Raw genomic sequence first — 21,995 nt, forward strand, 5'->3', positions numbered from 1 at the left:
TTTTGCACAACAAAGAGTTAGACACAAATTTTGTGACTTTTGGTGTTTTCATGCCATTTTGAGTCAGCTCTGCTGAAATGGAAAGAGCAGCGGCAAGACGAGAGAATGGCAAAGCTCAAATTCATTACAACTTACTCCACTTTGCATGACAAAAAGTTTACTCATTAGCTGAGTGTGCACTATGCCCGTCTTTATGAATCAGCTCCATTGACTTTATAGAATATACATCCTCACAACCTGAAATGTTAGTAGTATGACATGCAATCAATGAGGTTCTGTGGACATTTCATTAAACAGGAGTGATATAATTTGAGGTTTATTTTTATGCAGTTTCCCAATATTTCAGCGAGAAGTTATACTGTAGTGCGGAATCAATTCCTTCGCCAGTTTCTGCGAGGAACCAATTTTCACAATTCAGGAAATCTGGCATCCATAGGTCTCAATCTCTCTTAAGTTTCCACTATTCCTCCAGGGAAATGATTGTTTTAGATGTTAGTAAGTTGTCAATAAGTAAATTGCTTCAACTCATGCAATCTTAATTCATTACCTAAGAATAATAATCTCCAGACTGGTTGATTCAGCTCTCTGATGGAGTAGTAGTAATCTGATATATCACATTTTGGGTTAGGGAATACATTTTCTTGCATAGTTCTTTCCAGGTATGATGCTCACTGTCCCCAAGGTTTTCCAAATAATGTTACCTTCATTTGTAGCCTTGAATTCATTAATATGCATCAACTATTTTACTTTACAATTCCTCCTTTTCCTCCTTATTGTTTCTGCAGGGTGACTTGCCAGGAGTTCTTTTAAATTGCAATGTGTCTTCTAGCATCAAATGATCTAAGTGCAGTTTCCGTCCTCATTACCCAATCCTATGTACTATATCTCTGTGTACAGTGTCTAGAATAGGTAATCAGGTAGTTTGGATTAAGATCCGTAGATACTTGGCATTAGACATGACAAATGGCTCATTACAGTTCTCTATCCTTTAGGTTATTGATGGGTATGTTGGTGATAAATGATGGCATTTTCATTGAGAGTAGTAACTACCTTTTTCTAGGACAAATAACCTAAGAAATTTCTGGTTGTATGTACTATATAAGCAACACCTTCTTTTTTAAAGCAAAATAGCTATTTCTATTTGAAGGAAAATCTTCAGGTATAATATACACTAAAATAAAGATTTTTCTTATATCAACTTTTTACTATTACTACTGTATGGTTATTATGCTGCCTCTATTTCCAGTTGACTTTTTCAGATGACTTTCAGAGTTTTTAGAAATAATGTTGGAAATTATGTATTCTTCTGTATGTATTTCTTTATAGTCATGGATTATGCACACATTTTAGAAGAGTAACTTATTACTGTATTTACTACTTTTTCCCATAAATATTCAAGAAAACATATACTCATTCCGACTTCCACTGCATTAGACCCATAGATGAAGCAATCCCTAATGTTTCAGCTCTATGGAAAATTACATAATATTTGTGTGACTATAAATCAGGAACAGTTTAACCCCTTTACCCCCGAGGGTGGTTCGCATGTTAATAACCAAGCCAATTTTTACAATTCTGACCACTGTCCCTTTATGAGGTAATAACTCTGGAATGCTTCAATGGATCCCGGTGATTCTGACACTGTTTTTTTCATAACATATTGTAATTCATGATAGTGGTAAAATTTCTTTGATATGACTTGCGATTATTTGTGAAAAAAAATGGAAATTTGGTGTAAATTTAGAAACTTTAACAATTTTCCAACTTTGAATTTTCATGCCCTTAAATCACAGAAATATGTCACACAAAATACTTAATAAATAACATTTCTCACATGTTTACTTTACATCAGCACAATTTTGGAACCAAATATTTTTTGTTAGGAAGTTATAAGGGTTAAAAGTTAAACAGTGATTTCTAATTTTTACAACACCATTTGTTTTTAGGGACCACATCACATTTGAGGTCACTTTGAATGGGCCAATATGATAGAAAATACCCAGAAGTGACACCATTCTAAAAACTGCACCACTCATGGTGCTTAAAACCACATTCAAGATGTTCATTAACCCTTCAAGTGCTTCACAGGAATTTTTTGAATGTTTTAAAAAAAATGAACATTTATCTTTTTATTGAGACCAAAATTTTTTTTATTTGACCGAAGGTAACAGGAGAAATTGGACCACAAAATTTGTTGTTCAATTTGTCCTGAGTACGCTAATACCCAGTAGGTGCAGGTAAACCAATGATTGGGTGCATGGTAGAGCTCGGAAGGGAAGGAGCGCCATTTGACTTTTCAATGCAAAAATTGGCTGGATTTGAGATCGGATACCATGTCACGTTTGGAGAGACTCTGATGCGCCTACACAAGTGACAACGTTTTGAAGACTAGACCCTCCAAGGAACTTATCTAGATGTGTGGTGAGCCGTAAAAATAAAAAATCATAGTTTTTCCACAACAGTGATCTTTTTGCCCCCAATTTTTTATTTTACCAGGGGTAACAAGAGAAATTGGACCCCAAAAGTTATTGTGCAATTTGTCTTGAGTACACTGATACCCAATATTTGCCGGTAAACTATTGCTTAAGTGCATGTCAGAGCTCAGAAAGGAAGGAGCGCCGTTTGACTTTTCAATGAAAAATTGGCTGGAATTAGATCGGACGCCGTGTCGCGATTGGAGAGCCCCTGATGTGCCTAAACAGTTGAAACCCCCCACTGATTGGGCACATGGCAGAGCTCAGAAGGGAAGGAGCGCCAGATTTTACTGTTATAGTTTGCAGGTGCCATGACCCACTGGGAGAGCCCATGAGGTGCCAATTCAGCAGAACCCCCCCATAAGTGACCCCATTTCATGAACTACACCTCTCAATGAATTCATCTATGGGCACAGTGATCATATTGACACTATGGGTGTGTCACAGAATTTTATACCATTGGGCAGTGAGGATAAAATAACTACATTTTTACCACGAAAATTTTGCTTTAGCCAAAGATTTTTTATTTTCAAACAAGAAATGTGTAAAAATGGCAACAAAATTTGTTCCACAATTTCTATTGAACGTGGCAACACCCCACATGTGGCTGTACAGTGCTACTTAGCTATGCAGAGAGACTTGGGAGGAACGGAGCGCTATTTGCCTATTAAAGTGAATTGGTCTGTGCACTTGTTAGTGCGTTTCCACTGACCGTGTGTAAGGGGCCAATTTTCCAAGGCTCCCAACGTTTTCAATTTTCAGGACACGGGACTGTGTGGGGGTTTATTTTTTGCACCCTGTGCTGATGTTTTTACTGATACCATTTTGGAGTACATACAATGTTTTGATTGCCTCTTATTGCATTTTATTGTATTATTGCTGAGAAAAAAAGCAGCATTTATGCACAGGGTACTTAGGTTTTCCTTGCCGATGTGGATCAGTTTCAAATTCACAGCATTTCAATTATTTCGGCATTTTTACAGTGATTTTACCCATTCAAATGAATGGATAAAAAAACTGCATCAAAAACTGTACAAAAATACAGGTAATTTATGCAGCATTTTTCCTGTCAACTCTTCAGTATTTGTTTTTTTTTTTGCTTCAAATACTGAATATGTTCATATACCCTAAGACTGCTCACAGAGCGATCGATCAATGTATACCTATTGTGTACGACCAACTTCAAGAAATATTGACCTCATCTTGATTTCTTACAGGTTTTTACTAATCCCTATAGGAACAAATACACCGTTTGACGTAGCTTAGTTAGGAGACGTGCAGTCCATACACCATCAGGCATTTTCTAAGTAGGCCAAATGTATTATATAGCACGTTCAAGTAAGATAGTGAATCACTATTAGTGATCAATGATCCATTTCTTTGGTCAGTTCTCTGAAGGATGACATTCCAATGATAAGTAAATAACTCTTGTGTACACCAAATTACATACATTCTGTTACTAAATCCATGACTGCAATTCTCTATTGCTGCTTAGTAAGGGATGGTCATTTATTCTCTTGGACTAAGTGATATGTGTAACCTTCCAATGTAGGACTAGAATGTCTAATTTCCTTATTATAAGTGCTTTTTCGTGTGCTTATTTATGAGCAAGGATCTTCAGAGGTTTACAAGTAGGCAGAAGAAATGGGTTTTGACACAACACTGCATTTGCCTTCATTATAACCACTGAATAATGTATTAAATAATAAAACATTCTTAATAATATAATATCTAGCTGTCATACAGCTGCACATCAAAGCAATTAGACATCACCAAGCCATCTTGATTGGCTCTTGTCCCATGGAATATATTTTCTGAGCAGGATTCAACTGATTGCAATCAGATATGGCAGAAATAATGAGCAAAAAGTATTATTAGAGCATTGATACACCTACCGTGTGCCAGTCATTGTAATTACGAGATTATACAATTCAATTATTGTATAAGAGCACTTTAACTGAGCTTAATGTATACGTAATGTGAAAGAGTAGAAAAAGAATAATAATATATAAGTGAAACAAATGCAGATTAGAGTAGGTACAGGACGGGGTGAATTGTTAGATCATCAATACAAAAGTCCGGCATATGGCACACCCACCAATCAGCTGAAATGCTCTTATTAATCTATGTACATGTATGCCTTCTTCAAGGGGGGAAACTCGTTGTATATTTACCACTACCTCTGAAACTATATTTCTTATGGTCACTTGGTCCAAATCTCTATTATAAATTCACCATTATTGCTGCTGTCACCCAGTGGATAACACCATTTGGGTTAATGCTACTATCTACAATATTATATTAGTTACTATTTGTCTAGACATCACTAGACTTCAGGAACCTTTTTGTCACTTGTCCATTTACATTTGGTGTCTTCAATTACTTAGTTTCCCTTTTGAAAATTTTCCTTTTAAATGTTTTTTATGTGTTTTTGTAACTTATTAAACATATTTTTATTCTACTTTTTGTGTGCAAACTTTCTTCTTCTTTGTAGATTATTTTGATATTTGGAAGTGCCTTACTTGGGCCTTATATAGAATTTTTTTGATAAATGCTCTGGCAAGGTCGGTGCTTAGTGAGTTATGGGGTCTAAAACAGCAGCCCCGATTTCTAAGTGGCCTCTGTACAGTATTTTTGTTTATCTTCCATTCCTCACAACCCACTACTCTTCTAAACTTTATTTTCCTGTTTTTAGTTTGCTTTCAGCCTCCTGTATCCATCTTTGACCATCATTGTGATCTGTTATTGTTTACATACTGAACTTTTTGCTAGCTTTCCCTCTGTGCCTCCAAACTACACTTCCCAAGAGGCAGATCTGTGTCTGTCCTACAGCTCCTTCATGGTTTCTCTATGCCAACATTTTTTTTTTATTGTTTTTGTTATTTACCAGTTGTATCCTTGTTTTGCAGTTTTGTCTCAAAAACCACAGGATTTCCTAGTACCAGTAAAGTGAATGAGATTCCTGAAGTCTCATGCAAATGTTGAATATTTTTTTCTTGCCGATTTGAAGCAGATTCAAATTTAGAATATGACAATTCTTTAAACATTTTTGCAGCATCTGTTGCCCATTCCAATGCATGGGAAAGCACACAAGTAAACTAACAAAGCAAAAAAATCCATATTTTACTCTGCAATTTTCATACCAAGAGACATGTTTTTGGTGCAAAAATATCTTGAGAAAATACTTAACGTGTTCACATACCTCTAAGGTGGATGAATCACAGGTCACACAATTTCTCCCTCCTATCATTACTCCCTCTTCACCTATTGTGTGCCCTCCTGATAATCCTCTACAATCAATAATGTTTCAGACAATAATGTTTCAGGTGCTGACTCTGACATCACATAGGCTTAGCGTTTTGTAGGGAATCAATAAATCATATAATGTATTCATTTGTTAGAATGTAATTGGGCAGAACCATCCCCTCTGACCAAAGCCACAAATTGATATGATTACTTTTTCTGCATGGCATGCTGAATTGTTTTTTGACTTCTCCTCTCAATCCCCAATCACTCAAAACTTGTTGAAGTGCACAGACCATGCTCCTTATACCCTACAGAAGCATTGCATAGCCTATAAATCTCTTTATGCCTGCTTGGTACTCTCTACAAGAAGAAATGTTACCCAGGTAAATTAGACCTCCTGATTTGCACTGATGAGGGGCAAATACCCAAAACATGTGTCTGAAAATTGAGTGTCTGATTTGTTTCTTATCTTAAGTAATGTTGCAAGATCAATTAAATTAAAAGAGCAATATTGACTTTTAGGTTTCCTACATCCAGTAACTGGCGCTAGAGTTCAAGTACATTTCCACTTTGAGAGATGCAGGCTGAACACTTCAAAGCTCAGAAGACATCTTTGCGTTTTATGCTTTTATCAGACTGTAGCAGTAAGGAACTTGATTTCACATGATCAGACCAAAATTTCAATAGAAAGAAAACAGAACTTTTTAACATAAATGTCTTCCACTTTAATAAACTGTATGCCTAGAAAGCCCCTTTAACTAGTTGAAGGAGTTTAAAGAGGGCATAAATGTCTTTCTTGAAGAATACAATAGTGTAAGTTATGGTTGCTATGTACCTGGACATAAGACATTGAGCCAAGGAACTAGCCTGATTGCCTTATTTGGTGTTAACCCATAACTTGCCAAATTAAATTTTTTACTAGTATGGATTTTTCAGAAAAGGGCATACCAATATTAATTTAAAAATGGCAACGATATGATTTCCTATTTTGAAAACATTCATTTTACAAACACAACACAAAGAATTGGACCTAATTATAAAAATTATAAAATCTTAGTTGGTAGAAGCTAAAGATTAGGCATCCCAAAAAAAGGACATTGGTAGATAATGGGTTAAGAAGGATATTTTTCCTTAATATGGGGCAATTAGCATCTGTCTAATGGGATTCTAGTGGGATCTGTCAGATGGGATCTGCATTGTCTGATTCTGCATTTATACAGGCTATGCTAGTCCCTCCTGATTAGCTATACTGTGATGTGTTAGCTCACTCAAGGTCATGTGGCCATTCTATGTTTGATGCAGCATTTTGCAAAAATGTGTTACATGAAGGCGGCCATTTTAGACAAAGTAAAGTGAATTACAAATTCTTTGAATTCGCTAGGTTTAGCAAATTCATACAAATTTGACCTGAGTTCTATTTGCATTAAATTGATTCACTTACTTTTAGTAAAACTCCGTGTAACTTTACAGAATCAGAGTTTTCTTTTGCTGCATTTGTTTAAAACACTGGTTAGTGGAATCAATTACACTGAATACTTCAGCTTTCTTACAACTAATGCATCCATTATATAGTAATATTCCTGTCTAACACAGTATATTACCCCAAATCATCTCTTATCAACAAGAACCAACTAAGTATTGATATAATTTCCATATACATATAGTTGTCAAGATAAAAAAAAATGTGTTTCCACCAGGGGGTCTTCATAACTGTTACTTTTATTATCATACACCCGCGATTTGTCTTTTCGCCTTTCTTTCCCATAGCGGATGAGTCACTGACAACATTGCTTTATTGCTTTGCACTTCTTGATTTGTCATTGTGGAATTTCTGTAGAGAAGTCTACAGTTTGCTGTCCTCCCACTCTTTTGTCTGTTCCCAGTGTTATTTAATCATAAAAAAAATAATCTTTGCCAACTTTATTAGGAAAAAAAATAACTGCCTAGTTTTGATTCCATTTGACATTTTTTAGAAAGTGATAAAAGAATTTGCCATAGATCAGCATTTCTACCTTATTTACAAAGTCGTCTTTTTCTCATGAGGGGTCTTCACTGTTCTAGCTGTCAACTGTAACCTTGTGGGCATTGCTGCCAAAGTGTTAGAACATGGCTGAGGAGTGTGTCTTAAAAAGCAACTGAGAAAATATGCCCATGTTGTAAACCTCTTCTATAATTTATATCTCATTCTATAATTTGCCTTTAGGAATTTTGTAACCAGTTTGTAGTTTCCATTTTCTGTATACTCTATATTTTATTTACCTGATCAGATTTTTGAAAATAATTAAATTGGTAACCCGTCCAAAGCAATATTACAAAATCATTGGAGGAGAATCAATAAGTGTCTAGAATCTGTTTTCTGGTGGGAAAAAGAAGTTGCAAATTTTGTTGATTTTTTTTTCTTTATTATTTTTATGCCACTCTCGCCTTTTTTTCAAATGGGGTTGGTCACATAAACAAGCAGAGATGCAGCAAATTTGGATTAAGACTTGCTCTATACCAGGGTTGCCAACTGTCCAGAAATTCCAGAACAGTCCGTAAAAATTAGGACTGTTTCTTCCTGTCCATAAAGATTTTATAAGGCGTCCGCAATTTTTTTTAAAGCTGAAGAAAGTTATACAGATTATTTGGACTTTATTTTACAGTTTTTAGTGAATGCAGCTGATGTCTACGTATAAGAATTATGGACTGTTGATGTGTATCACTTAAAATCGTAATGATTTATTATGGTTTTCCAATGTTTCCTTTAAAAATATTGTCTGTTAATGATTTTTTGATAAGCTGTCCTGAAAAAAAAGTGAAGTCAAGTCTACTCTAGACTAAGACTGCAATACTCAACGATTGTCTTAGTAAATTTTATCCATAGTGCTTGTTTTTGGAAAAAAAATATATAGATATAATACAAATTGCAAATTCATACCAGAATGATTGGAGAGGAAAAATTATCAACGTGCACCCAGAGCGCAGGAGAAAATAGATATACTTTCAGATGATTGTGCTGAGCACTCGACACACTGGAGCACTTGTGCATGATTCTGTGCTGGGGAATATAGCTGTTTCTCTGGTCAGTGCTGAACATACATCACATAAAGACTGATACTTAAGCATCACTGTCAATTTAGATCTTGGTATAATAATGACCTAATCTGCAAAAATTGTAATTTGATAAATTCACTTGAATCGGCCAGGACTTTCAATTCACATCACATTTATCTTATGCAATTAGAATGTTCTTTATTATGCCTTGAGGTCACTCCAGACACTAAAGTATAAGAAATATATATAAAAAAATACCCGACTGCCACACTGCCTTGCTCCATTCCTGTTCTGCTCCTTGGTCTGGTCACAAGTGTGGTGTTTACTAGGCCAAATTTTATGTCATTTCTTATGTCCTCTGGCGCTCGACATCTTCAACATCTTCCAACGCCCAGCATCTCTGACTTCTCCTGTGCTGATTAGACTTCAATTCTAAAATGGCATATGATATGCACCTAGCAGAAGAGGCCAACAATGCAGGGCACAAGAAGATGCTATGGATGCCTTAGTGAAGACTGCATCCATAAAATGACGGAAGAAGCCAGCTATGGCTGTGTGAATATTACTTTTTCTTATTCTGCATGATTTGTGCTAATCTAGTCACAAAAAAATTGGAATTTCTTTGTAGAAATCAAGGCCAGGTTGATTCTTCTTTAAGCAATTCTCTCATCAACATCTTGAACAACTTAAATTTGCCTGTTACTGTTTAGAATTTAGAAAAATAATAAGTTAAGAAATGTTAAAATCCTAACTTTTTATATTTTGGATATCATCGGCTCATCTATATATTGTAATTTTGTTTTGTTATATTACTCAAAGAAACTCAGTCATAATGACTATGGAACTTTCCTCCAAAATAAGACAATACTATAGTGACAAAATAATGATAATTGTGATAAAAACAGGCTTTTTTAATTAATTTCATACAGTTTCTTATGAATATTTAAACTTTTCTTCTGTGGAAAAATAATCAAGCCATAAGATTTATTTTTACTGTGTAAGAAAATGCAAATAAACCCCTATTATTATTGCTTCCACCAAAGTAGTCTGTCATTTGTAACTGTAACAAAAACCCAGACGCATGCATGCAAAATAGTTATACTACACATATATCAAACATTTTCACACAATTATTTTTATTATGGTTGTAGTACAGGACCTAAGACAAACACTTGGTTTAAGTAAAAAAGGACAGATTATCAAGTTTTTTTTTATTATTCCATGAGTCCGCAAGTGTCCCTCACATGTGAAATGTTGATGGAAGAAAAAGAAATGCAATGATTATATATTTTATGCAGTTCAAAAGTTTTATATGTACTATGTAAACATTTAAGGCAGATGTGGAAAAAAGTCTGCAAAATAGGAATACTTTAATAAGTAAAAGTGTTAATTGTTTATTTTTATAACTAACAAAATACAAATTGAATGAATAAAAAGGAAATCAAAATCAAATCTATATTTGTTTTAAATATCCTTAGATTTTAAAACAGCTTTTATTCTTCTAAGTATGCATGCAAGAATTCAGGGAATTTGTAGGATTATAGTCAGGTTTATGAGTAACTAATTACACCTAAAAGGTGATAAAGTTCATCATTTCATATGTAGGATGGAACACAGTCAAATGAAACAGAAATATATGATTAGGGGGCTTCAAACTGACTTACAACAGTCAAACTGATAAATCTTCAAGATTGTTGAAGAAAGTTTCAGGTCACAGGTTATACACCATGGCAAAATTGTGCCTTGCAAAAAAACACAAGATAGTTATACTGCATCAGCACGGTCTGTCAGCCAAAGATTTGATTTCAGACTGGAGTTTCAAGATAGAGTGGGGAAAATAAGTATTTGATACACTGCTGATTTTGCAAGTTTTCCCACCTACAAAGAATGAAGAGGTCTGTAATTTTTATTGTAGGTACACTTCAACTATGAGAGACAGAATCTTAAAATAAAATCTAGAAAATCACTGCAGGTTCAAGTGACTCTATGCAAGGTTGCTAACTGGTGCGGGAAAGGTATTCTATGTGCAGGACTTCAGATAAGTGAAACTCAATATAATAGTTTAACACAAAAGCATAGTTTCATGCTTCCATACTAGTTTGCTGCTGCGGTCATTGCAGGGCCAAGTAGACTATTAAAGATAGCCTTAACGTACATGGATTTGGGACACAATGACTAGGCCTACCCAGGAAAAGGCTTAACTAATCAGCTACCTTGGTGTTCACTGGAGCTTCTAGTAGTGAAGTCAGACTTGTCAAGTTTCTCCTGAGAAGAACCTTATACTGCAGCTGCTGACTTCAGGGGTCAGCTATGCTAACACTACTTTAGGGCTTAGTTTAGACACTCCGGTCTAGGATTTAAGATCAGGGTTAGGTCACACATGAACTGGGATATAGTGTTCATGCACTGGCCTTGAGGGACTTCAAGGACAGTATGGTCCGCTCTGGGACCAGGGGACAATGTTCAGGCACTGGCTTTTGTCCCTCTGATGAGTCATTATCACTATAAATAAAAGTTGAGATTGGCAGTGGAACAGACAATGTTAGAATGCGAGTAGTGGGCAGATCAAGGTATCCATTAATTAACATATTATGTAATAATGTAGACAAATGTAGACAAATGTGTTAATTTAAGTTACTTAGCCAAAAATATTGTTAAGGTAATAATTGATATAAAAAAAATATATTGTTTAAAAGCAAAATATTGAATAAATCATTTTTCATATATAATACTCAAAAATTGCACATGTGTAAATCTTAGTGCATGATCAAACCAAATATGTATCAGTAAGACCTCTACAAAACTAGAGTTTTGCAGCAGATTGGTTATTTTATTTTTTCTACTTCTCTTTTTTCAGTTCATCAGAATCAAAATGTTTAGGTGAATTCCAAAAACCAGTGACTGACCAGATATTTAGGGTAGAAGCGGCCAAGTTATTTTCAAGATATAAGTCCCGTACTATTCTTAACTCTCTATTTTGAATGTGTGCCTTTCCACCATGCAAATTAGATCATTAATGTTCCATGCAGGTTTGCTATTTTCAGATAAAAATACATTCCTTGTACCCGGAAGGCTGGGGAGCATCATGCACTTGAAGAAAAAAAGATGAAAACATATCTCTTACATAAAACAAAATAAATAAATAGCTTTTTTTTATAAATAATCTCTGCCATTCTAGCCTAACAGAGTAAGGCCATGTTCACATGGCAGTATTTTTGTCAGTCTTTTACATCAGAATTTGTAAGCCAAAATCATAAGTTGGTGAAATATGCAGAAGTGGTGTTGTGTTTCTATTGTACTTTTCTTTTGATTGTTCCACTACTGATTTTTGCTTACAAATACTAATATAAAATACTGACCCAAATCCTGCCGTGTGAACGTGGCCTAACAGTGACTTACTATATAAGTTTGAATAAATAATTTATAGTCTAATGATTTTGCATTCTTATTACATTTTTTATTCTTCTCATTTTAATTTCTTTATTATCTTGAATTTGTGCATAAGCAAGATGAACTCCTTTCTCACAAAAGATTCAACTGATAGATTATTAACCATCTTGGAACATGCACGTATTCTACAAAGACTTTGATCAATATTTTTTTTTTTGCTTCTAGGTGTCACAACTGTTTTGACCATGACAACACTCAGTATCAGCGCTAGAAACTCTTTGCCAAAAGTAGCTTATGCTACTGCTATGGACTGGTTCATTGCTGTCTGTTATGCGTTTGTTTTCTCAGCTTTGATAGAATTTGCTACTGTTAACTATTTTACAAAGAGAGGATGGGCCTGGGATGGGAAAAGTGTTGTCAATGATAAGGTAAGAAAATGCTTTCACTGAAAATATTAAATGCACATGTCTTCCATCATTACCTAATTCATTTCAGTGGGACAATGTCCTAATCCTACTGTGTTTTGTTGTCTTTTTACCCTTTAATTTACATTTTTTGCAAGCAAGTAATTAGATATTTCATTAGAAACCTACAATTCTTTCATTTACCATATACAGAAATGTATGACACTCAGGTTTATTATTGACCCATAATGAATAAATTAATTTACACATTTTATTTCTTGTTAGTCCAGGTAAAGTGAGTTATGTTGGCTAAATTGAAGTTGTTTCTCATAGGCAAATTTCATGTACACTGAATAAAATTACCTTCTCAATATAAAAAGTCAATCATGACTAGAGATGAGGGAATATCTTCGGCTCCCTCCTTATTCGGCAAGCTATAGCACTTACTGAAGAAGCTGCAGTGGGAACTTTGATACCTGGAGCGCTCTCGATAATCAGATGTGCAGCGCCGCAGCTGCACGTGTCGCGGCTGTGTGACAGGCACAACCTACAGGCTCTCCATGTGTGTGATGAGGCTGTCACACAGCCGCAACACATGCAGCTGCGGCACCGGACACCTGATTATCCCGAGTGCTCCATGTATCTGGGTTCCCGCTGCAGCTTCTTCTGTAAGCGCTATAGCTTGATGAATAAGGAGGGAGCTGAAGATATTTGCTCATATCTACTCATGACATTACCTTCAATAGATACTATAAATTAGCTTTTTTGATTTTCATAGTTTTCCATACTTCTAGTTTGGCATGTTGGATACTTACCTTCCTGTAAGTGTCACATTGTAATCTATCTTGGACTACAAGGGAAAAAAATATCACACTAAGGTTAGGGCCACATGACCATTTTTCTCTCCAAGAAAATCTATCCAATTATGCTAATCACACTCTGATCACAGTATGATCAGCGTGTGATCAGAGTACGATCTGATTTTCATGGATATGGAGAATTTAAAAAAGTGTTTATTTTCACCATTCTTCCACTCCATGAAAATTGGAGCGCACTTGGATGTTGTCAGATTGTAGTCCAAGTTTTTCCACAGACCCATAGACATGAATTGGCAAGTGCCATCTGTTATGGGAGACAAATAGTACATGCTGCGTTATTTTTCTTCTGTCCGAAGAAAAAATTGGATATGTGCAAAGCCATATAGAATAATATGGTGACGAGCGTTATGGGGATGAGTGCTTCCGTAAAAACTTGGAAGGATAAATAAATCTGCCTATGAGAAGAAAAATGGAGGAACTTCAGGTCCTATAAGGGCCCAATACACATTACAGAGCTGTTGGTTCTTTTGACCAACAGTTACAGTATCTCTTTTGACTACCCCATAAAAAGGAACACTTGGCCAACATTCTCTGTGAAAGAGCGGGTGACATATCACCAGGGAGAACAACAGCATTGGCATTTGGATTTCTGTTCTACTGAGCCTTCTCTTCTCTGGCATCTGGGGAAGAGAGTTAGGATCCCCATAAACTTATTTTTTTTTTTAAATATAAGAATATTTCCTGTTGACAGATACATTTGATACATTTTTTTTGCAGTTAGCTTATCTTCCTCAATAACTAGACAATTATTTTAATGTTAGTTAATTTAGTCTGGAGGTCAGTGAAAAGATCAATTAAAAATCTCTGTTGGCTTTGAAGGGAAAAATTAAGGGGTTAATGTATGAATTCATGATGTTTTAGATTAGTGAGGAGGTATCCCTGGTGATTTAGGGGAATTAATTTACTAATGTAGAAATCTCTATGACATTGTACATTTATATAATCTTGACTATAGTCATATCTTTTTTCCATTGTTTTTTACATAATATTTAAAAAAATATTATTTTTTGATAGAGGCAAGAAAGTGAATACCCCATATAAAAACTCTTAATCTCTTAAGGGAATCTCTCGGTAGGATCAACCCTTCTATACTGATACCTTAATATGTGCGATACAATGTCTTATTCCAGAGAAACTCACATTTTTCTTATATATAAGTTAGATGTTAAGATCTCTGGCCTGGACACAGATCATCCTGAAAATCTGCCTTCAGGGTACTGAAGAAGTAGTGTTTTCTCATTAAAACACATTTGCAGTTGTCCTCACAGGACGGTACCTGATTATTACTAACCCAATACAGCAGATCTGAATCTTGTCTCATTACAAACACAACAAACACATTTATTAATAATAATAATCTTTATTTTTATATAGCGCTAACATATTCCGCAGCACTTTACAGTTTGCACACATTATCGTCGCTGTCCCCATTGGGGCTCACAATCTAAATTCCCTATCAGTATGTCTTTGGAATGTGGGAGGAAACCAGAGAACCCTGAGGAAACCCACTCAAACACGGTTTGCAGATGTTGTCCTTAGTGGGGCTTGAACCCACCGTGCAGTTGTCTTACATGCAAATTTATCAGGTGCTGTCAGGACTCTGAACATTTTTTACCTTTTGTGCATTACTGCCCTTTTCCAACATGGCATCTTTGGTCTCATGTGCACTTGTCTTCCTGCTATAAAACTCAACCCCAGCCTTCAGTCTGTGCTAGATTATTCTGCTTTGCATCCAGCTCCTGATTACTCCCTGGCCTTGCACCTGCACCTGCTCCTGTGAACCTGTGTTGGAGATCCTGCCACTCTGCTCTGAGTTCCTGCTGCATACACCAGTGTTCAGTACACATATAGAATAGCTAGCGCACCACAATATAATACCAAATGCGCTGTGGGGGTGCAAGAATGATGGCTAATATATAGACCCACAAAACACAAGAAACAAGAGCCACCAAAATATCTGCACACCACCAAAATTATAATAAAAGTAACATAAGCCTTATTGAAAACATTATTAAAAACACTTAAAACCATGTATCACAACCTCCGTGCAAATGTGTCTGTGAGCACTGTGTGCCAAGAAAGCAGCTCACACAAAATAATGGAGCATGCAACAGTTTAACTGTACATAGTCAGAAAAATGTTAAACAAGCTATATAGAACATCATAGTAGCATATATGCACACAGTTGGATATAATAGAAACCCAATGGCAGTCTAATGACATACACCGCCCCACTGTAGTATATAGATTCCAGCAAGACCCCTACAAATTTGAAGGAGCAGAAAAATACACAATGTCCCAGAAGCCAAAGGCAGGTAAAAGAAAAAAAGTCTAAATGAAGACTAGTATATCCTGCACAATAGCCTTCAAAATAAATATGAAGATGAAAATAGTGCTAGCAAGGCACCATGAGTAGTGTTGAGCATTCCGATACCGCAAGTATCGGGTATCGGCTGATATTTGCTGTATCGGAATTCCGATACCGAGATCCGATAATTTTGTGGTATCGGGTATCGGTATCGAAACAACATTAATGTGTAAAATAAAGAATTAAAATAAAAAATATTGCTATACTCACCTCTCCGACGCAGCCTGGACCTCACTGAGGGAACCGGCAGCGTTGTTTGCTTAAAATTCGCGGGTTTACTTCCTTACGTGAAGTCCCGGCTTGTGATTGGTCGCGTGCCGCCCATGTGGCCGCGACGCGACCAATCACAGCAAGCCGTGACGTAATTTCAGGTCCTTCAGGATTTTAAAATTACGTTCCGGCTTTGTGATAGGTCGCGTCGCGGTCACATGGGCGACGCGACCAATCACAAGCCGTGACGTCACGGGAGGCTGGACACGCGCGCATTTTAAAATGCGCGCTTGTCCTGCCTCCCGTGACGTCACGGCTTGTGATTGTTCGCGTCGCCCATGTGACCGCGACGCGACCAATCACAAAGCCGGAATGTAATTTTAAAATCCTGAAGGACCTGAAATTACGTCACGGCTTGCTGTGATTGGTCGCGTCGCGGCCACATGGGCGGCACGCGACCAATCACAAGCCGGGACTTCACGTAAGGAAGTAAACCCGCGAATTTTAAGCAAACAACGCTGCCGGTTCCCTCGGTGAGGTCCAGGCTGTGTCGGAGAGGTGAGTATAGCTATATTTTTTATTTTAATTCTTTATTTTACACATTAATATGGTTCCCAGGGCCTGAAGGAGAGTTTCCTCTCCTTCAGACACTGGGAACTATCAGGGATACCGTCCGATACTTGAGTCCCATTGACTTGTATTGGTATCGGGTATCGGTATCGGATTGGATCCGATACTTTGCCGGTATCGGCCGATACTTTCCGATACCGATACTTTCAAGTATCGGACGGTATCGCTCAACACTAACCATGAGACAAATTCTGCTGCGAAAAGCTGTGAAGCTAGGTTACCACAGAGCACATGCGGTCGGAGGAGAGACCCAACACGTGTCGCTGTTCAAAAGACAGCTTCGTCAGGGGAAGTAATGCAAATGTGGCCAATAACGCTTATAAATACCTCATAATCACATATGTGGTCAAATCCGGTGTGTAGCTGGCAGGTAACAGAGATCAAAGGACCGGAAATGATGCCAGAAAGAAATGCCAGGAAGAAGGGAAAAATGAAAACGTCCTAAATAGAGAAATGCGCATGCGCCGGTGGAAGGTCAAAGCAGAGCAGATAAGCACGAGCAGAGAGCTTGGATAAGGATAAATATGATAAGTGCGCAGCTCCCGGGAGCAGACATGGTGACAATTCTGCGCAGCACAACTGTCAACATATCCAGGGGCACGGAGAGGGAAATATAACATTGCTAATGCAACAAAGAATGTGTATAAAGAAGAAGAGAATACAAAGCCTGACCCTGTAAAGTTATGGTTACCAAAAGATGATATCCCCAGTCCTGCAAGAATATACATAATGTTAGGGCACATGAAGACCACAAAAAATACACCAGTGTTAAGTACTCCTCCTTCATCTGCTGCTCGTGTTACTTCCATCTGCATTTGCTGGACATGTAAGCTGTTTCTGCTCTGCAAAACCTGAGACTATTAACCAGGCCTCCCTGGTTGAGCTAAGATATGATTTGAACTGCCTAATAGCATATCTATCTGTGTCTGGACTAAGTCAAGGATCTATTCGTGTTAAGTTTCCTCAAGAATAACTGTGCTTCATAGACTTTCTGTTTGTTTGCATCTACCTCTGAAGTTTCCTATTGACTGCTAAGCTGCGTTTATTATTTGGACCAAGTGTTGTGGACTTGAGTTTCTCTCTGCACCTGCTTGAATCACCGTGTGATAATATAAACTTTACCACTTATAAAACTGTGTCCTGTTGTCTTGTTCCACGCAAAGAGTCTCCTGAATTATCCCCTATAATTATAACAGGATAATCTAGCCATTAAAAAAAGGAGACTGCTGGAACAATGACTGCAGAGAGCAGATTAGAGCAGGTGTTTTCCATAATTAGATCACTGCAGAAAGATGTGGAAGGTCTGCAAAAGAAGTTTGGAAGCTTTGAACACAATCAACAAGTGTTTGGACAAACTTTGCAGGACTTAAGCAATCGCATGGCAGCCCATAAAAAATAAACTTGCTGGCATAGAGTCCCAGTATGGACGGGCTTTTCAGGACATAAGCACGCAAATAGCTGCACAAGTGACTTTACCCTCTGGGCAACCGCCACCAGCTAGCCCACCTAAGTTGCCCCCATTCAGATTTAATGGTGATCGCGACAAATTTTGTGGCTTTGTGAATCAATGTTATTATTATTATTATTACTATTATTATTTATTTATATAGCACCATTAATTCCATGGTGCTGTACATGAGAAAGGGGTTACATACAGGGTTATAGATATCATTTACAGTAAACAGGTTTACAGTGACACACTGGTACAGAGGGGAGAGTATGCTATATTTTGATGTGCATGCTGACCGTTTTCCTACTGATAGATCCAAAGTATTGTGTGTAATAATGCTATTGACCTCACGAGCGCTCGCCTGGGCGAATCCGATGATTGAGTCTCGTGACCCACGGTTAAATGACTTGGATGATTTCTTGGCCGCTATGGCATTAATGTTTGATGACCCTAATCGCCGTGGAACCGCTGAATCTGCTTTGTTGTCTTTATGCCATGCTAAATGTTCTGTTATTGAGTATGCCACTGAATTCAGGAGATTGGCGGTAGATACCAATTGGGACAGTTCTGCACAATTGCCTATTTTTAAAAGGGGTCTGTCTAGTATTATAAAAGATGAACTAGCTCGCTCAGAGTCACCACAAGAACTAGAGACTTTTATACAGCATTGTGTGCACATAGACATTCGCCTTACTGAGTGTAGGCAGGAGAAATTTGCTGTATATAACCGTATTTCTAACTGTTCCCTTCCTTCCAAAGAGCCTGCAGGTAAATTGATTCCGTTCAGAGACGCGAGATCAATGAGCGCCGGGAGCATCGCCTTCGTGAAAGTCTATGTTTCTACTGCGACCAGTCTGACCACTTCTTGATCAATTGTCCTAAGTGTCCTAGACGGCCTAACAAGGTGCTAGCAGCAATAGGGGAGTATGACAACTGTGATGATGAATCTGACATCTCTGAATGTAGCCTGCCTTTAAACCCTGTATTCCATTCACTTTCTATGACTTCACCCCCCAAGGAGCTGAAGGAAAAGAACTCTCACTGTTCTCTTCCTATTAAGATCCAGTATTCAGGAAAGTGGATTTCCAGTTCAACTATGATTGAATCTGGTGCAGGTGGCAATTTCATGGATATCACATTTGCCAAGGAACATGGTATTAAAATTCAGCAAAGAGCCTCTCCAATTACCATAGAAACAGTGGATGGGTCACCTTTAATCTCTGGGCCTGTGGATCAGGAGACCGTACCCCTTGAAATTTTGTTGGAGCCTAATCATCAGGAGCTATTTTCTTTCTTGCTAATTTCTTCTCCTCATTTTCCTGTGATTTTAGGCATTCCTTGGTTGCATTCTCAGAACCCAATTATCAACTGGGAGACAAAGGAGATTATCTTGCCAACAAGGAGCAACTCAGCGTTAACAGAAGCTGTCTCTGAGTCCACGGCTACGGAACCACATGTAGAGGTATCTTCTTTTCCTCCAGCATATAAAGAGTTCTCTGACCTCTGTGACAGGAAGAATGCAGATAAACTTCCTCCACACAGGCATTATGACTGTTCCATTGAGTTGCTTCCTGGGGCAGATATTCCTTTTGGTCACGTACTGTATACCCTTTGGCGGCACCTGAGCTTCAAGCCTTAAAGGAGTATATTGCTGAAAATCTGGCCAAAGGCTTCATACGTCCTTCTTCCTCACCAGCAGGGGCACCCATTTTTTTTGTAAAGAAGAAGGATGGGACCCTGAGACCCTGTGTTGACTATCGGGAACTCAATAAGGTAACCGTACGAAACCGTTACCCTTTGCCTCTGATTCCCGAATTACTGGAAAGAGTCCGCCATGCTAAGGTGTTCTCTAAGCTGGATCTTCGTGGGGCTTATAATTTGGTGCGTATTCATCCAGGGGATGAGTGGAAGACAGCATTCAGATGCCGGTATGAACACTTTGAATCTCTTGTGATGCCCTTCAGGCTTTGTAACGCCCCTGCAGCATTTCAACCCCTTGTTAATGACATCTTCAGAGATTTGTTGGACCAGTTTGCGGTGATCTATTTGGACGATATACTAATCTTTTCTGACTCTCTACAGGATCATGAAGAACATGTCAGAACGTTAAGGAGGTCCAACGTTTTATTGGTTTTGCAAATTTCTACAGATGCTTCATTCTAAATTTTTCTGATATTGTCCGTCCCATTACTTCCTTGACAAAGAAGGAAAAGCCCTTTAAGTGGTCATCACAGGCTCAAGAAGCTTTTGATCGGCTGAAGATCTGTTTCACATCAGCACCGCTGTTGATACACCCAGATCCAACACGTCCTTTCATTGTGGAGGTGGACGCTTCTGATAATGCTTTGGGGGCTATTCTCTCCCAAAGAACTGGAGAGAAGGGTCTGCTACATCCTTGTGCTTTCTTTTCCCGTAGACTAACCTCAGCAGAGAAGAATTACGATGTGGGAGACAAGGAATTGCTGGCTATTATTGCGGCTTTCAAAGAATGGAGGCATCATCTGCAAGGAGCTGCACAACAGATCATAGTGCTAACTGACCATCACAATCTAGAGTTCCTTAGATCCGCTAGATGTCTTTCTCCTCGTCAGGCTCATCGGAACTTATTCTTAAATCAATTTATCTTTGTTATCTCGTACCATCCAGGTTCTCGTAATGGGAAGGCTGATGCTTTATCCCGAATCCATGCTGCGGATTCCATACCTGGAGCCCCGTCCAAGACCATTCTATCTGATGCCAATTTCATCTGAGTTATCCATGATCAGGACTTGTGGAAGGAGTGCAGGGAGGCCTATGAAGGTGATGTATTTCTGGCCAACCCACCTGTGGATATTAATCTTGTCTTTAAAGGTGGCATGTGGTTCAGAGATTGACGTGTCTACGTCCCGGAGGTCGTCCGTCTGCAGATCCTCAAGTTGGTACATGACTCCAAGTTGGCTGGTCACAGGGGGGTACAGAAGACACAAGAGTTCCTGAGCCGATTCTTCTGGTGGCCAACTTGCCTGAAGGATACCAAGGACTATGTTCTCTCTTGCGAGGTATGTGCCCGTTACAAGACTCCTCATGTGGCACCTACAGGTCTTCTACAACCATTACCTGTTCCATCCTGCCCTTGGGGGTCTATATCAATGGACTTTATTGTGGAGCTGCCTACATCGGGGGGCATGAATACAATCATGGTGGTAGTTGATCGCCTGACTAAAGCTGCTCATTTTGTTCCATGCACCGGTGTCCCCTCAGCTAAAGATACAGTGAACTTGGTTATACAGAATGTCTTTCGGTTGCATGGGGTGCCGGATGAGATCATCTCTGACCGTGGAGTACAGTTCACTTCAAGATTCTGGAAAGGGTTTTGCTCTGCACTCAATATTAATGTCTGTCTCTCTTCTGCTTACCATCCCCAGACAAATGGTCAGACTGAGCGTACCAACCAGACGCTGGAACAATATATAAGATGCTATGTCAGCCATCTCCAGGATGATTGGTTGGAGTTGTTGCCGTTAGCCGAATTTTCATATAATAATTCTCAGAGTGCCTCCACTAAATTTACACCTTTCTTTGCCAATCTGGGTTATCATCCGTGTATTTTACCTAGGTCTCCAATTAATTCTCCGGTTCCAGCAGTGGAGGAAAGGCTGACTGTGATGAGACAAAATCTGGAGGTTCTGAAGGAATCCCTGACCACGGCTCAAGAACGTTATAAGAGATCGGCTGATAGATTCTGTAAACCTGCACCCATGTTCAAGGTAGGAGATTCTGTGTGGTTAGCAACTAAGAATCTGAAGTTGAATGTTCCTTCACAAAAACTTGGACAGAAATTCATTGGCCCTTTCAAGATCAATGGTATTGTGAGCTCTGTGGCCTGCCGGCTGAAGCTACCTAGGACAATGAAGGTACACCCAGTTTTTCATG

At 38.1% G+C, this 21,995-nt stretch overlaps 1 protein-coding gene across 3 annotated transcripts in view; it reads left to right on the forward strand.

Annotated features, from left to right (window-relative positions):
- The window catches only part of GABRA2 (gamma-aminobutyric acid type A receptor subunit alpha2), a 291,356-nt gene that overhangs the window by 266,020 nt on the left and 3,341 nt on the right, over positions 1-21,995 (forward strand). For all 3 annotated transcript variants that reach the window (XR_013220060.1, XR_013220061.1, XM_077279822.1), the window contains exon 9: positions 12,369-12,571. Coding sequence is in view for 1 of the 3 variants with exons in the window: in XM_077279822.1 (XP_077135937.1) it covers positions 12,369-12,571 (203 nt within the window). In the remaining 2 variants the exon portion in view is untranslated. The remainder of the gene's footprint in view (positions 1-12,368; positions 12,572-21,995) is intronic.

Source organism: Ranitomeya variabilis, chromosome 1 (assembly GCF_051348905.1).
Source record: "Ranitomeya variabilis isolate aRanVar5 chromosome 1, aRanVar5.hap1, whole genome shotgun sequence".
NCBI lineage: Eukaryota > Metazoa > Chordata > Amphibia > Anura > Dendrobatidae > Ranitomeya > Ranitomeya variabilis.